Raw genomic sequence first — 11,550 nt, 5'->3', positions numbered from 1 at the left:
CAGTTGCTAGTTAGGATGGGTAACATTTTCAAAAACACCTGCGTGACTTAAAAAAATCATTGATTTTCATTGCCCTTTCCAATGAGAAATGGGAGAGAAAAGTTTTTTTTAAAAAGGGTAAAAAATTGAAACAGAACTTTTCATTGTGTTAAGAAAAATCTAAAAAAACACCACCCCAAACAAATAAAAAATCAGCCAAATATAGACCATCTCTGGTGGTAAGGTTGCAGATAGCAATGTGCCTGCTTCACCTGCATGTTGGCTATAGTTTCAAAGTAAAAACTGACACACTGGAACAAGGAGTGGCATATTGAAGACAGGTAGTTTTTTCTAGTGGTTAGGATACTAGCCTAGGATTTGAACTGGGTTCAATTTTAGGCTCTACCACAGACTTCCTGTGTGACCTTGTGCAAGTCACTTAGCCTCTCGGTGCCTCAATTTCCCCTCTGTATAATGGGGATAATATGGCTTCCATGCTTCATAGAAGTTTTGTGAGGTGCTCAGATACTCTGGCAATCAGGGCTATATAAATACCTTAGATAGATAGTACAGCATTTTGTTGGGAAACAAGAGTTAGGTAGGGTAACTGGAAGAACTTGCCCTTCTCCACCTTCATCCCCCTTTCAGAAAAAAGGAAAAGTGTGCCACTTTCTGTTTCAGGGAAGGCTGGGAAAAAAGAGTGTTTATCCTTCTGTCACCCCTTCATTGTTCTCCCTCAGTGTTTGAATTGGAATTGGATTGAATTGGAAAAAAAGTGGTGGTACTGTCCCAAGTCCTGCCCACAATCCAAGCTCTGCCTATATGAGATGCTACTTTAGCAGATTGTGCAGGTGTACAAAACATGAGCACACATGCTCTGCTGGTTTCCCCTTGGGGCTTGGGTCCCTCTCTGTAAGGTTCAGCTACACCACTGGATATGACCAGATTAAAATGGAAGTACAATAGCCACATGCCTGGATCCCAGTCATGTGATTATGTCAATCTCAGCTGTCATTTAAAAATAAATGTTTCTACCCCACATGGCTGCAAAGAAAAGCTTGAGATTATCCATTGAATAGAACTGAGACCGTGATCATAGAATACCAGGATTAGAAAGGACCTCAGGAGGTCATCTAGTCCAACCCCCTGCTCAAAGCAGGACTAATCCCCAAACAGATTTTTGCCCCAGATCCCTAAATGACCCCCTCAAGGATTGAACTCACAATCCTGGGTTTAGCAGGCCAATGCTCAAAACACTGAGCTATCCCTCCCACTCAAAGTGATGTCTGCCTGTATCTGCCCCCAGCCTCCTACGGAGGGAGAAGCAGCATCCATACCAAGGGAGGTAACTCTTTACCCCCCACTTGACCCTTGCTGTTCTTGGTGTGCGCCCACCCACCTTCCCAGGACTTCGACAGGTAAATGCCTAGCTGGCCTCTGTAGGATTGGTGGCATCTGGTCTTTTAGCCCCAATGGTCAGATGTTGGCCATGGGAGTGTGAATAGTTCCCTAATGACATCCACTCTCACCATGAAAATGAGATGCCACCCTAGGTAGATTATGCAGATCTGCAATCCTCCCTCTCTTTTCTTGCTTACTTTGATCAGCAGTGAAATAGTTAAAAATCTAGACCTGTATGTATATCACCTTCACTTTGCATGGGAGTTACCCCACTTTGATGAATGGGGCAGTTCACACCTCTCTGAGCTCCTGTGTCAGGCTCTCTGCAGAGGCAGGCAGATGCCTGTGCATCCGTTTTTGCTCTTTTCATGTTTTCAAGGTTTTTTCCATAATCTGTTGCCACATTATATTGATAGACTTTAGCTCCATTAGCACTTGAAGACCAGCCACTCCAGATAAGGCAAGAAACACAGAAATGTAAGTCTGGATGGGACCTCTGATGCACCCTGACTGTTTTGGAGTTCTCCCAGAATGAGGCCGCTTTATCATATAACTCGCAAGGCACAACGTTTTCCAAGTAACTGAATTTGGAAGTATTTTACTGTTCATTCTAAACATATGAAGCTGCATTTCTCAAATGTGCTTTCTGGCTGCATTTTGTAATGCTTAAGGAAAAGGCCTCTCCCCTCCATTGACAGTTTATATGCCTTCAATACAGATAAATATCAAGGAAATTGTAAACATTTGTAAAATGATCATGACTGCATGAAAATACAATTTCCCATTGGATTCCTTCTTGCTCACTGGACAGTACAGCCTTGTGGCACAAACCACTTCATGGCATTCCTTGTGATATTTTTGAAGAGGTGTGAGGTTCTGGTGCAGTTAGTTGGGGCAGCAAAAGAGTCATGGATAATTCCAGAAGCAACTGAGATTCTTTAATTTTGATACCCTAGCCAGTGCTGAATCCATCTTAATTCCCACCCTTGTAGTCTTTTTATGTTAGTGCTATTGTAACCCACACATCTTCTGGGTGTGGTGTTCTGTCCCATCGAGTGGCACCGAGACCACTTAAAGAGAGAGCAATTAATGAGTCTGCTCTACAGCCTTAGCTAAGGGCCAGTTGACTTTTAGCTCATGCGGTAGAGGCTCATGCACTAAGCTCCAGAGGTACCCAGTTCAATCCTGGTGACTGGGGTTTGTCAGCGTTACACTATCACCGTTCCTTCTAAATGTCTATCCCAAATGGGCAACTAGATTGAGATTCTGAGTTCCTTCCCCTTAGCTGCCACCTTTTCCACTTGACATTGTCAAGCAACATTAAAATATTTGCGTGCGGACTAGGTTTTGGGTGCTTTTTACCCCCTCCCTTTTTTTAAATCTAGCTAAATTTTGAAAAGAAACACCATTTCAAAATGAAAAAAAAAAAAAGTGTTTCATTTCCAAATGGTCAAAATGACACTATTTGAAATGAAAAGTCAAAACATTTCATTTTGAAATGACCAAAACAAACTGTTTTGACTTTTTCAATTTCTTTCCCCCATTGTTTACTTGAATTTGCAAATAACTTCTGTGTTCTGAAAAATGCATTTTTGGGCAAATTTATGATTAAAAAATATTTTATCCAGCTCTAGTGAGGATTCTTCATCCTGTGTCAAATTGAGCCTCTGTTACCTGTGCTGAAGAATCCAGGTTCCTTAGCAAACTCATACACCTCTTTAGGTGGACTGGCTACTGGGGTGGGGGACAAAATGCCCCACTGTGTTAGGCTGCGTTACACTACCATTCTGATGTGGCAGCATTTCACACCCACTGTGCACAAGGGTAAATGACTACACAAGGTGCAAAGCAGTGGAGAAGCAGGCCTGTATTGTGCAAGTGACCCAGGACATATAGTGAAGGTCTATATATTCTTCCGTCTGGTCTGCCCACTCTCTTCCCACCTGCATTGGGGAAGGCAGTAGCAGCCCCACAGAGCCTGATATCCCATCAGCCACAGAACAGTGATTCCCTACTCAGCCACTCCTCCTGACCTACCTGGCTATGTAGGGCAAATCTCAATGTTGCCCTTAAAGAGCTTTCTACTCACAAGAGTAGACAACTGGAACAGAATTTAAACTACAACAGGGTTCAAAAGAGAACAAGATATGTTCATGGAAGATAGGTCCATCACTGACTATTAGCCAGGATGGAGAGGGACGGTGTCCCTAGCTTTTGTTTGCCAGAAGCTGGGAATGAGTGATAGGAAATGGATCACTTGATGATTACTTGTTCTGTTCATTCCCTCTGGGGCACCTGGCATTGGCCACTGTCGGAAGACAGGATACTGGGCTAGATGGACCTTTGGTCTGACCCAGTATGGCTGTTCTTATGTTCTTATGTATAGGACTATGCAATGGCACGTTCTCTTTGCTATCTGCTAAAATTCCTAAACTTCTATTAACCTCCCTGTTTTAAATTGATTCTGTTTGCCACACATTTAACCAAAAAGTTTTGCTCAAGGTCAGACTTTTTATAGTTCCCTTTCCCCTCCCGCAGCCTGTATTTAAATGATTCCAAAGGGACTTTCAAAGAACCCAATTTATTTATTTACTTCCAGGCTATTCTGAGACTCAGCTCTAATCTCAGAGCTGAGATCACAAAGATCAAAGCTTTCATTTGACAAACTTTACAGGTCTACAAATAAATTAGCTCCACTGGGAAGTCCTGTCCTATAACAGCTTCCAAACGTATGCAGTCTAAATAGTGTCACTTGTTATGTGCGCCTTCTTATCCATATTCTGCAGTTTCTGTGGAGTCTGCTTATGTTCTACCTCTTAAAGCATTGAAGGGTCCCACAAACCAACAGAGAGGTGTACTGTACACCACATACTCCAGCAGCTCATTCATATGTTCCTCCTCCTTGGTCACTTTCTCCCATATTTGGGAGAGGATTCGTCTAAACAGATCTTGGAAGGAATCAAGAGTGGAGACTGAAGCACGGAGCACTTCTGTGGTATGGGAAACTTGTTGCATCTTATCCTGAAAGTTGACGGGAAAGTGTTCAATAATAACCAGTAGGATCAGGTAGATGGTCTTCAGGGGTTGTGTAATTGTATGAATCAAGGCAATGATGCAATATTTCAGCAACTGCAAGAAGCAAATTAATAGTGTGAAGGTACAATTTTTAGAAATATCTCTTGAAATGGGAGACGTCTACAACTACACTATTGTTTGATCCTAAAACTGTTCCCCAATACAGAACCATTGTTCCCGCTCTCTTTGATGTTTTCCATGCCAATCCAGCCCTGTTTGGTATGGTTCCCCCTGACCATTGAGGAGCTTCTATTGAAACTATATATCGTGATACTCAGCGTTCAGTGGTCCAGGAGCCACATTAGAGATCAACATTACCCAGTAGTGTGAATTCATTGTTTCATTTACTAGAGTACTATATTACATTTAGTTTTATATATATATTACTCACGCAGTAAATCAGTTAATAACTTAGTGCAAGTTGATAACTTAATTGGTTAATAACATAGGAAAAGCATCCTGATTGGTAAATAACTTAGATTGGTTAATAATTAAATCACAGTGTTTTAAAATATCCCGTGCTGCAAAGAGCCACAGGAGACACATTAAAGAGACACTTGCGGCTCGCGAGCCTCAGTCTGAGTATCACTGCTATATACGGTCTGGAATGGGCCTAGATAAATAAGAAGTCTTGCAATCTTTGACTCTCACAAAGACTGGATTGCTAAAGAACCTACTGGGACAAAGAACAACAATGAAACTGCCAAACCTGAAAAAGATAAGTAAAAACTGTCTAACTGAAGAAGCCAACTAACACTAATCCTAATGAAGAAGGCACTGGATGATACATTCTGACAAAACTGGGTCCATGGACCAGGTGAGGTTCCCGTTCCGTCTGCCACCATGGCTGGAAGGAACTGTGACAGTTGGTGCTCCACACCACTTTTATTGCTCTGCCCCGCAAACATTTGGAGTCACAAGAGGAGGGTGTAAGGTAGTGTTCCAATGGCATTGGAAGGTTCCACTGATCCTGGCTGTGCCACAGGTACATTCAGTGCTTAATTTGTGTCAGGGCTTGCCAAGGCACCTTTAGGCTTGGCAGTTCATAACCCCGGCACTTCTGGGCTTGCCGTATCAGTTATGAAAGTAAAAAAATTCTTGATCACTAACACTTAATTGCTTGAGCCCCAGCACCGCTGTCATTACAAATTAAGCACTGGGTAGATCTCAAGAGTGGGAATATGCAGAGGCCACTCAAAGAAGAAGATTAGTTATATTGTGGTCCTGCCCAGAACATCTCTGGGATAAGGATGAAGGGGAAAGAACTTTGTTCCTACCAGGGAACTAGTTTGAAGAGCCTCCCAGATGCTTTGGCCGGCATCCCTCACCTTGCTCTGGGAATGCTGGAAAGGACATTGCTGGAATTTGGTCATCATGGAGCCCAAACGCACCCAGTAACGGTCATAACCTTGCTGCTGCTGAGCAGAAGCCACTCCATGCCTTTCTGCAAAAGCTGTAGGTTTAACTGAAAGAAACAAGAGAATAAAGTTATGCTGCCAAATGAAAGGCGATAATGTCAGAATGGACCACAGCTTCGCCAAATCTTCATTTGAAAGCCTGACTCATAGATTCATAGATTATAAGGCCAGAAAAGCCCACTGTGGTCATCTAGGCTGACCTCCTGTATAACGCAGGCTATAGAACTTCCCCACACAGGGCCGGCTCCAGGCACCAGCGGAGGAAGCACGTACCTGGGGCGGCGAATGCTTATGGGCGGCATTCCATCCATTCTTGGGGCGGCAAACCGAGCGGCCTTTTTATTTATTTATTTATTTTGCTTCGGCAGTTCGGGCGGCTTTTTTTTTATTTTTTTTTATTTATTTATTTTTTGCTTGGGGCGGCAAAAATGGTAGAGCCGGCCCTGTGCCCACAATAATTCCTAGAGCAGAGGTTTTAGAAAACCTTCACAGCACATGTTCTACCTGCACCTGAGATACTAAGGGTCAGATTTTCAAAAGTATTTAGGAACACAGAAAGGTAAATAGGCACCTGGTGGGATTTTCAAAAAGTTCCTAGGCACATAATTCCCATTGATAGAGATAGGCACCTTGCATTTTGAACATCTCACTAGATCCCTATCTGCATCTTTAGGTGCCTCAATACCTTTAAAAGGCTGGCCCTTTTGCAACAGCACTACTATTACCACTGTTTGCCACCAATCTAGTGATGGAATTGTTTTAATGAGAAATTGGGTAAACTATTATTGCTGTTATTTGTATTATGGCAGCGCCTGAAGTCCCCAACTGACTCAGGTCTTGTTGTGCTAGGCAGAAGCAGAAGACGGTCTCTTCCCCTAAGAATTTATAATCTAAACAGACAATGGGTGGAAGAGAAGATTATCCCTATTTTACAAATGGGAAACAGAAGCACAAAGAACTGAAATGACTAGTCTGAAGCCCTACAGGAATTTGTGGCAGAGCTGGGAATTAAACCCAGATCCCGCGTGTGTAACCACTTTTCCTCTGAAATTAGCCAGTGCTTTTCTAGAAAGGTCAGTGGTCCTCAAAGTATCTCCTCCCCATTTACTACCATTTACCTTTTGATAAGAAACATAACCATTGACCACACACTTATATTTCCCCTATCCATGAAGCATTAACACCCCCCAAGTGACAGCATGTGCTCCAGGATGTAAACACACTCAGCACCAGTCATAGTTTTATGGCTTGGGATCTTGCTCTCCCAGATGTGTGCATTTTACTGAGCAATCTTCAGGAAAACAAATGTTACATAACAGCTTAACATATGTCATCGCAGCTGCAGCCAAGTCTCACTTCACAGGATGCCTGGGGACATATTTTAAACTCACTCTCTTCTGTCAGTCTGATATTTGTCTTCCTTTTACACCCCAGTGTGTGAATGGATGAAAGCAAGGACTAGAATGAAGGAGTAGCTCATGGCTTAAAGCTAGTTCAAGTGGGAATCCTGTTAATTATTTGGTCTTATCAATGCAAGGGGCCCTTTATCCATTTACTGGCTTGTTATTATATCAGCCAACTCCAAATAGAGGGAAAGTCTAAGGTAACGAAAAGAGTGGAACATTGGGATGCCCCCATTTTATTTTGGAGCTATGGCAAAAATATTGACACCAGGGCTGGAATTTTCAAAAGCACCTATGAGATGTAGGTACTCAACTTTTACTGGAAATCAGTAGAAGCTGAACACTGAACTCCCTTAGGCTTCTTTGAAATTCCCAACCTGGGTGTGACCCACACAAGTTCTTACCCACTTCACCAGCTGTGGGGAGGTAGGGATGTGCTAGCTCTTCAGCTGTCTCCAGCACGGCTTAAACTTCATTCTTGGCCATCTGACTAAAGCTGGTCAGGAATTTTTCAGCAGAAAGTTTTTATATTGGAAAATACAGATTCATGAAAACCATTGACAGAAGTGTAGTGATTTGGATGGAACTTTGATCATGAAGGTTTCTCAGCTCCAGGATGGAATCAACCCCAGAACAGCCAACTCCCTGCTCCAAATCAGGCAGAGCAGGGACTTGAACTTGGGTCTCCCATATGCCAGATTAGTACCCTAATTACCAGGCTATTTTAGGTTGGGACTTGCTCCTGTTTTTTAATGAACATTTTTGAAAGGTCTCATTTTCATTCCACTGTGGAACAAAAACTAATTTCAAATCCTCCAATTTTGTTCTAAATCAGAATTCTTCTTTCCCGGCCAGCCCTACATACTTTTCATCCCATGACTGTACTCATACCATTAATCACTGCTGATTCGGGGGTCTCCACATTGGTCTGGATGGCTTCTTTTGTCAGGCCGACCACTCCTATGATTGTGTTGGTCACTGCATCATTTTCACTTGTCACTTCGGAAAACCTCATGAAGTCCTTTACATCTGAAACAACCTGAAAATAAAATAGAGGAAAGTTGGTTTTATACTAAAAAAAAAAAAAAGATCTTGGACAAAGTTTTCAGACTCGGGTGCCCAAAGCTAGGCTGCTAAATTCATAATGAGGGTATCTAATAAGGTGGGGGCAATTTTCAAAACTGCTGAACAACGGCAGCTGCATTTCTTAACGCTTTGACCTAAGATCTCATCTCAAAATAGGGTAGATCTCAATTGATGAAGGGACATCACCTTCCGCTTGTGGTGAGCTTCAATCTTCCATACAGGAGACATTTCAACATAATGTTGTTCTGGAACCTCTATGAAACGGGGCTTGTGTCATCCAATTTTATCTCCCCTTTCCTAGTTTGCAGTCATCAGAAAATGTGTGTTTGTCCACTGCCCCAACATTCCCTCCAGAGTTTGAATTGAAACTGCATAGACTGCCTGTTATTGTCTAGTGAAATCCACAATTACCCATTTTTTGATCAGATACGTTCTTGCAAAATAGGGTACAACTATCCACACCTCTCTGGCAAGGCATTCAGCTGCCACCACAGCTCTAGTTACTCTTGCTAATAGATCAGATCATAGCCTTCCCCTTTAAGGAGTCTCTAGTTGAATAAAAGATAATTACCTGATCGGCATTTTGACAAAGTATCGGCAGCTTCTCCTCCACTGACTCTAGACCCTTGCAGTTTACTGTTGCAGCTATAGAGAGGTAAATTGAATTAGTTTCTTAACTCTCTTTCAGTGTGAGTCGGAATAGATTGGCTTATGTTTATATGCCATCGTTCTCAGATCAGCCATATCAGAAGTGGAGACAGGAGGCCAATTTTCCAGCTGGTTTTAGGCACAGAAGTTGCTGAGAAATTGCACACCACCTATATGTGACAGTCAGGACTGAATGAGGAATTTCCCACTGAATTTTTATTTTGAGTTACACTTTCCCTTCCCGTTGAGAAAATCTTCTCTATCCTGGTTTACTTACGTTGAGGTTCCAGGGTATTCAGAACTGGCTGTGCACTGCTGACCGCAACTTCATTAATGGTCTTCACTCCTTTCTCTGTTCCAGTACACATAGATTGGTTGTACGAGTGTCTCTTTTTGATGGAAGTATATTTGGTGGAAACCAAGTGACAGACAGTGCTAACGAAGGGTAGGCCACTCGGTTTCTTCAAGACATTACACTGAGGCAAAACAGGAAAAGTCACATCAGCAAAGATTCACTGGCAGGTTAAGAAGCAAACTCAAAACTCTGATTGATCTATCTGGCTTTCCAAAGGATTAGGACCAGCTCCAGAGCTAGTTTAAATGGCAGCACTTCACTGAAGTCAATGGAGCTACACCATGTACAGTGGTTGTGGATCTGGAGTTGCAGAGGAAATGAAATCCTATCATCTGCTCAAAGAAATTCAGAATCCATGGTCTGCGTCAATACGTCTTTTTAAACTAGGTAATTTGAAAAGTCTAATAAAATCAAACATCTAGTCCTATTCACATTTCTGAGCAATAAGTACTGTATGTGCATACACTGAGAAGACATTGGGTTTTGGAGGTGGAGGACGGGGGTTTGCAGCAATTTGAGTCCAGGTACAACTTCTTCTAGTTCTGTCTTTGAACTCTTTAAACAGAAAATTAAGATGAACCAAAATCAAAAGATTATTTTACCCCTTGCCCTTTAAGGAGGGGGTGGAATACTTAGTTATGACTGGTTTCAGAGAGGTAGCCGTGTTAGTCTGTATCAGCAAAAACAACAAGGAGTCCTTGTGGCACCTTAGAGACTAACAAATTTATTTGGGCATAAGCTTTCGTGGGCTAGAACCCACTTCATCAGCTGCATGGAGTGGAAAATACAGAAGCAGGTATAAATGCATGAAAGAATGGGAGTTGCTTTCCAAGTGTAAGGAGACCTGGGAAGGTAACTCCCATCCTTTCATGTATTTATACCTGCTCCTGTATTTTCCATTCCATGCAGCTGATGAAGTGGGTTCTAGACCACGAAAGCTTATACCCAAATAAATTTGTTAGTCTCTAAAGTGCCACAAGGACTCCTCCGTTGTTTTTAGTTATGACTGTTTCTAGTCTTAGTCTAGACCGTTTCTAATCTAATCTGGTGTGACTAATTTAGTAACTAACAAGAGATGTCATTCTCTTTGCTGTGTACTGCACCTTCAAAATCCACCCCTTCTTGCTCACTTTGGGGGCTCTTATGAGACAGTTGCTTTTTTTTTTTTTAGTTAGGATGCAGTTTTATGCCAATATTACTTCACACCAGTAACATAAAACTGGTGTACAAGTGTGGAGAATCAGGCCTTTTATACATGTTCTTTGTTGTTTTCCTTAATCAAAAATCTAAGTCAGACAGACTAAAAACAAACATTGCTTTGGTCTTTGTGTATGGAAAAACATAACAAGAAATCACTGAACAGTGGAATGGCTATTTGGAATAGACTTAAGTCAGCTGGACTTCCAGAAACCACCTTTGAATTTGCTGAACAATTGTTAGATACAGATAATTTTGCTGTGTCAGTCTTGGCCTTGCCATATGACACCAGCATGGATGAGAAGAGCTGAAAAGTATCAGTCCTGATGCTACTTATAAACCTAATGTGAGACCCTCAACTGGTATAAATCAGCACTCCTCCAATGACAGACAAGCCAATTTACACTAGCTTAGGACCTGGTCCACTATCTTTCTTGGCACAGAATGGAGAATTTAGTATTCACATTCATTCAGTTCTGGACTCATTTCAACAGTCACTAGGCACATTTCTTGACACTTCTGTGTAGGGGTGGCCTGAATTACCTGTTGGTTGGTGCTTAATAATGCAAACCAGTATCCTACCTGCTGAACTTCATATTCCTACAGGATGTACCCACCTGCTTCTTCTGTTCCCAGTTCTCTGAGGAAGCAGTGTCTAGTTTGGTGGTCTTAGAGGACATGGTGCAGTCAATTATAACTGAAAGTCAACAGAGAGACATGACAGTGTTAAGTTAGGGTTTTAATGGAAACCTCAGATAACACACAAGGATAGAGAATCTCACAGACTGATCAAAGCCTAAAAACTATGTATTTGGCCAAATCCCCACTGTCAATCTGGAGTAACTCCATTAAAGTCAATGCCCCATGTTCTCTCTCTGTGTGTCTCTCTGTGTCTCATACACATACACATAGAAAGAGAGTTTTACTATGTAAGTTGCTCTGATGGAATGTGTGACATCCTCCCATTTCACATCCTAATTTAAGTCCG

The 11,550-nt window shown here is 42.1% G+C and overlaps 1 protein-coding gene across 1 annotated transcript; it reads right to left on the bottom strand.

Annotated features, from left to right (window-relative positions):
- Window positions 1-4,182: 4,182 nt before the first annotated feature.
- On the bottom strand, window positions 4,183-11,242 carry LOC135882392 (perilipin-3-like). The gene is made up of 6 exons (XM_065409323.1): window positions 11,180-11,242; window positions 9,288-9,486; window positions 8,934-9,007; window positions 8,168-8,315; window positions 5,784-5,920; window positions 4,183-4,509 (listed from the first exon to the last, which is right to left on the bottom strand). The coding sequence occupies exons 1-6, from the start codon at window positions 11,240-11,242 to the stop codon at window positions 4,183-4,185; spliced, it is 948 nt and encodes a 315-aa protein (XP_065265395.1).
- Between the last annotated feature and the right edge of the window lie 308 nt (window positions 11,243-11,550).

The sequence above is a fragment of the Emys orbicularis genome, chromosome 1 (assembly GCF_028017835.1).
Source record: "Emys orbicularis isolate rEmyOrb1 chromosome 1, rEmyOrb1.hap1, whole genome shotgun sequence".
Lineage (NCBI taxonomy): Eukaryota > Metazoa > Chordata > Testudines > Emydidae > Emys > Emys orbicularis.
The sequence above is the reverse complement of the archived record's forward strand: the minus strand, read 5'-3'. Positions and strand labels throughout refer to the sequence as shown.